This window comes from Ostrinia furnacalis, unplaced genomic scaffold (genome assembly GCF_004193835.3).
Source record: "Ostrinia furnacalis isolate ACB-3 unplaced genomic scaffold, ASM419383v2 OfSCF1504, whole genome shotgun sequence".
Taxonomy (NCBI): Eukaryota; Metazoa; Arthropoda; class Insecta; order Lepidoptera; family Crambidae; genus Ostrinia; species Ostrinia furnacalis.
Window position 1 is genome coordinate 337 of NW_021131743.1, and position 5,927 is coordinate 6,263.

Consider the following 5,927-nt stretch of genomic DNA (forward strand, 5'->3'; position numbering starts at 1 on the left):
AATTTATTGAATCTAACTATATTGTTTCAGAAATCAGAAAGACTTGCAATGTCCGACGGAGGAGCTCCAGGCCACGGCCGACGTGGCAGAGACAGAGGAGTGGCTTGAGCCGTCAGAGTTCCTGGCAGCACTACAGGCCTGGCCTGGAGTGCCGTGGCGGCAGCGGCCTCCGAGGAGACCACGGCGAAGGTGTCCATACTGCACGTGGACGTATCCTCGGAGCAGACGCTTATTTAACATATACGAGGATTTGGAGCCCTATTAACTTTTTGCACTTTAGTTAAATTGTTAATAGGGCTCCATCTATTTTAATGAACTTACCAATGAACTTTGTAAATATTGTAAATAGTAGAATAGGTTATGTAAATAAATTTACTAGCCCATGTTAACATGGGCATATAAATGGTATGGTGAAGTCAGAAATGTGATATCATTTTAATTTTTTAAATTTTCATACAAAATAAATTTTATAAAATCTGATTTGTATGAAAATTAAAATAATTAAAATGGAGATATCAATTTTTTAAATTTTCATACAAAATAAATTTTATAAAATCTGATTTGTATGAAAATTAAAATGGAGATATCAATTTTCTGACTTCACCATACCATTTATATGCCCATGTTAACATGGGCTAGTGTCTGCTCATATACCCATTTACCTAACACCCTGTATATATAAATGCTAAAGTATTTTTTCTATAAATAATTCATTCAATATAAATAATTCCATCTATCACAACTATGATAACATAATAATATTATATAAATATAATTATATAAGGGTGGAATTTTGTAATGCCACCTGAAGGGAAAGTACTCTTAATACTGTAGATAGAAAATTTTACTCAAAGAAAAGATTTCTAAAAATTTACTATTATATAATCATTTACTTTCCTTCAAATTACACCCTGTATACATATATAAGGCCTATGATGTGTAAGCTTGAATAATTTATTCTCGTAAGTAGATATCTGGTCAGTGCAATTAATTGAAAATTAAATAATAAATTAATAGCAAAACTAACTGATATGGCTTAGTATTAAAATTGCGACCGATTGGAGGACCCACCACACACCCTTGGATTATGGTTCATCTTTACAATTAGTGTAGGTAACAATTGCAGAGGTGAACTAATCCAACCTCCTTTTAGTAAAATAGGGACTTAATTTCAAAATTAATAATGATATAATAAATTGGCTACAAAGAAAATCTTGATTTCGCGTAATACCTACGTCAGAATAAAAATACGGTTTACTGTATAAGATATTTAAAAATCAAATTAAAATCTGTTACAAAAATGTGTTAGAAATAAATAACGAATTGAACATTATTAATAATAAACACAAGACGAATTCCTAAAAGTGAAAAATTTTGTATTTGTCACTTTTAGTTTACACATTAATTAAATAATAAAATAGTTTAAGTGCGAGATCCTGAAAATAAAATGTTTTGGTTAGTTACAAGTTTAAGAAAAAAATGAGAGGGCATTGGAGGACCCACCACTCTCCCTTGGATTATGGATCATCTTTACAATCAAGAATTGTAGAGATGAACTAATCCAACCTCCTTTCAGTAAATTAGGGGCTTTTAAATTAAATTAAATTATGATAGAACTATGATTATCACAAAGGTGAAATAACACAATACCCTCTCAGAAAATAGGGAAAATATTATACTAATTTAAATATACATAAAACTATTATAATGTTTAGTATAAAAATTAAATACTACATAGTAAATTATAAAATGCCATTAACAAACTAATACAAATAATTCCTAAAAGTGATTTTAGTGTGATTACTACACATTTGTCACTTTTAGTTTACAAAATATAATAATCTAAAAATAAAATAATATTATACACCGCATGCACCCTGCAAAAAAAAAAAGAGAATGGATTAATAATTATAATAAAATGGGAAAAATCAATATTATTTTCTCCGCACCGCGTACTCTGAAACAAAAAGAAAGGATTATTATTATAAAAAAAAAGAAAATAAAATTTATCTCCTCCGCGCGCACTCTGAAACAAAAAGAAAAGATTCATTTATTATTATAAAATGAAAAAAAAAATATCAAGGCTATTCTCCACTGCGTGCACTCTGAAAAAAAAAGAAGATTGTTGATTATTAAATGTAACATTAAAAAATAAATTAATATAATAAAATTTTATATATACATCACAAGCACACAGGAATGACGCAATCGCTATTAAAATAAAGTTTAACTACGTATAGTTAGTAACAATGTCAGTGGAAGAACTGAAAATTAACATTAATATTAGACTTAATATGCACTGAAAATTTTAATTTTATGTGGAGTATGGTGATAATGTGCAAATATATAAAAAATCTAAACAAGCTAAAATAACTGAGCACGAAGTAAATGATAAGTACATTTACCTACCTACTTTGCTAAATTATAATAAAATAAATATATTTTAGGCGTTGACATTGGGACCAGGCTGATTGGACTCGGGGAGAATTTACAAAATAATGAACTAAACTTAACGATAACCATGATAATCTTTAAAACAATCAAGATGCAAGCCGGGTTTTTTGTTGCAATCGGTACAAAAAAATGTTGCAGCTTTTCGGAGTTTCAACTTTTCTAAGCAATAGCGGCAATCTTTGCGTTTTGTAACGCCTTTAGCATTTTTAGGTAAATGTAATGGCCAATGAATAAAATCCCCTGTTCGACGAGAAGTTACTGTCTGTCTGTTTGTCTGTCTGTCTGCGTTTAACAATTTTCTAACAACATTTATACGGAAATCATAAAAACTACAATTTGAATTGGCCTGACTATTACTGTACATCATGAATGCATTCAACATCATGACTTGCATAACATGTGTAATTATTTTTTTATACCACCTCGTGGATTTATTGTAACAAGCATAATAAGACAGCATCTGATCTTTCCTGTCAACACCTTTCATATACTTATTATACTCATGGACGACTCTAGGTTTTGCGACAGTTTGACCTCTTTTATTGGTATAATTTATGAAGTCAGCATCGTGCTCAGTGGAAATCATGAGGACCGTTCGTTTGTCTCTATAATTAGAGACACATACTCCACGCGAATTGTACCGTGATTGTACTTGGTTTTTAGGCAACTTAGCCCTTGTAATCTCGGGATTACGTGATCTATTGGCCCTCAAAGTACCAGTCAAATAAGTTTTATTTGCTAATAGATTTTCCGCTAAAGAAACGCTATTATAAAAATTGTCCATGTATAAAGAGTGTCCTGCGTTTAAATAGTCTTCCATCAACATCATCACTACTTTATCAGCATGACCTTTTCCTCGAAGGAGAACGTCATGTGATCCACAATACATGTGAATTTTCTGTGTCATGCCTTTAGGGTCTGTGAGGATATATAATTTCACACCATATTTATGCCTTTTACCTTGTATAAATTGTCTAATTTTTAACCGCCCGCGCCACAAAACCACACTTTCGTCAATAGTCAAGTTTTTTGGAGGGACCACCAGCATTTTCATAGTATTGTTAAAAAAATCTATAATAGGTTTGGTAAATTTATTGGGATCAGTAGTGGCAAAAGTTAAATTTGGATCGGAAAAAGACAAATTACGTAAAATTAATAAAAATCTATCGCGGCTCATAAAATTTTTAAACGGCAGATCGTATAAGACGTCTGTTTTCCAGTAATCGTTAATTCTGTTTAATTTAATATGGCCCATGTGGAATAATAGGCCTAGAAAAACATAGAGTTCTTCTATGTTGGTATCTTTCCAACTTGAAATTCTACTATGCTCATGTGGGCTCTCCAAAAGCACTTGTATTGCGTGGGTATTTATGCTGTTTACTAAAATAGTCATAAATGTGGTGTTAAATAATAAATTAAAAAAATCGATAGGGGTCTCAGCTGGTCCTATATTGTGAGTTCCCACGTTGGTGCATGGGAACGACGGAAGCTGGCCCGTCGGTTCCCACACATCCTCAGAGGAGTCGGCCGCCTGGTCTTCGACCTCATCCTCCTCAGAGGAGTCGGCCGCCTGGTCTTGGACCTCATCCTCCTCCTCGGAAGAGGAGGAATATGAGGAAGCCCAGCCGCCGGCATCCCTACAGTACAATGAAAAATAGCTGATGTATGGTTGCTGTTTAATCAAATGTGTTTCTTGATAATATTTTACCTAAAATATTGCCGTTTTTTATGTAAGTATTGTCTTATTGCATTTTAAGAAACACAAGACTAAGTTCCTTAGCTCTTGTGGAGAAATTAGGACAACATTCACATAGACCTATTACCTAGGTGATAAATAATAAACACATGATAAAAAATTGGCAAGTTCACAAGTAAAGCCATAATATTAATAATATATATTTACAAAAACATGAATTTATTGACGTTATGTAGGTACCACCTATAAATTTCAATGTGACATAATAATATTAAGTTCCGTGTACATACAATAATCACATTACTCAGAATACGTATTGATTTATATTCATTTAAAAATTATATTAAAATGAGTTGTTACTTTAATAATAGGTAGCTGTTAACTTGTTTAGTTATTAAAACAAAATTGATAATAAAATTGACAGTGAAATTTATTATTATAAATAATAAATTTCACAATTACAATCATAATTATAATGTTGAGATAAAATTTATATACTTAATTTTTTTAAATTAGAAGATTCAAAAATAATGTAAAATGTAGCTAATGTTGATATTGACGATCAAAAATGATGAATAGATGAACATTAAATTAATACTATTTTAAAAATTAAAGTAGGTAAATGGTTACTAAATTATGCAATAGGTTCCTTTCAATTAAAACTTGATTAAAAATCAAATAAAATATTGGTACTTACGTATCACGGAAGATTTCCGAAAGTTGGTTGTCAATGTCGTCGGCGGACATCGTAAAATCCACTACACAAACACTTCACAATACTGAACAGTAGCAAAGAGCGTACCGAACACTTGCGAGGTCGAAAGCAGACTGAGTACATTTACAACCCAATTCACTGACCCCCCACCCTTTGGCTTCGTCATAATATACCTGTCCATTGTTTTATATCACTACACAACAGGTAAAGATTTTACAATATGTTTTGCCGAACAATAGGAATGCCGCTTTTTTATCACTTACTTATTTCTTGAACAAAAGGACCGCCGCTCTTTTGTTTGTTTTCGAACAAAGCATTTACTTACTGTAGTATTTTTGCTTATCTCCAATTGAAAATGACTTAGATAATGTTATCTTCGTTTAAGCTTAACCCTAAATGCGCAGTGTTGCTGAAACCTACATTTTATATTTGGTATATTATTACATATTTGGTATACCTATAATCCTATATATATACTTTATTTATTTATAGCATGATTTTATAAAAATTACACAAATAACATTGTTTTGGCGAAAACCTCTCTGGGTTCGGGAGTGCAACGTTTTAATAAGAGAAAGTTAAAAAAATACTACTTTATTGTTGTTCTAGTGGTCTGCCCTGGCTTTTCCCGTAGTACATTTATAGCCTATAGTACTCAGGGATCACGTAGGTACATTAACAGTGAAACAATTTCTGAAATTGGTTTAGTAGTGACCGAGATTAGCGTGTTCAAACAAAGAAAACTTCAGCTTATAACATTCCCGTTTTCGCAACATTTTTCTTTACTGCTCCGCCCGTATTGGCTATAGGGAGATTCGTAGCAATATAAAAATTATCACGCTACAAATAATGTGGACTTAATAGTAATATACCTGAACATAACGTATATCAATATAATAACGTACATCGGGTATATAAAATTAACGTACAATAAGCTCAAAAATAATACATATAGGTACCAATATAACTATCAAAATTAAATTATTAAGGGGAATTGTTTAAATACTTTTGGATCATTTTAATAAAACAACTTTATTTTAAACATTGGTCTCTAACGTTGGA

General features: G+C 31.4%; 1 protein-coding gene across 1 annotated transcript; it reads right to left on the minus strand.

The window, feature by feature from the left end:
* Positions 1-1,476: 1,476 nt before the first annotated feature.
* On the minus strand, positions 1,477-5,695 carry LOC114352982 (piggyBac transposable element-derived protein 4-like). Its single transcript, XM_028304760.1, has 2 exons — positions 4,848-5,695; positions 1,477-4,091 (listed from the first exon to the last, which is right to left on the minus strand). The coding sequence occupies exons 1-2, from the start codon at positions 4,895-4,897 to the stop codon at positions 2,510-2,512; spliced, it is 1,632 nt and encodes a 543-aa protein (XP_028160561.1). The 5' UTR covers positions 4,898-5,695; the 3' UTR covers positions 1,477-2,509.
* Between the last annotated feature and the right edge of the window lie 232 nt (positions 5,696-5,927).

Coding starts and splice junctions, on each gene's coding strand:
- LOC114352982 (XM_028304760.1), bottom strand. CDS start 4,897: ATGTCCGCCGACGACATTGACAACCAACTTTCGGAAATCTTCCGTGAT. Junction 4,092..4,847: donor TCGGAAATCTTCCGTGATAC/GTAAGTACCAAT, acceptor ATTGTACTGTAG/GGATGCCGGCGGCTGGGCTT.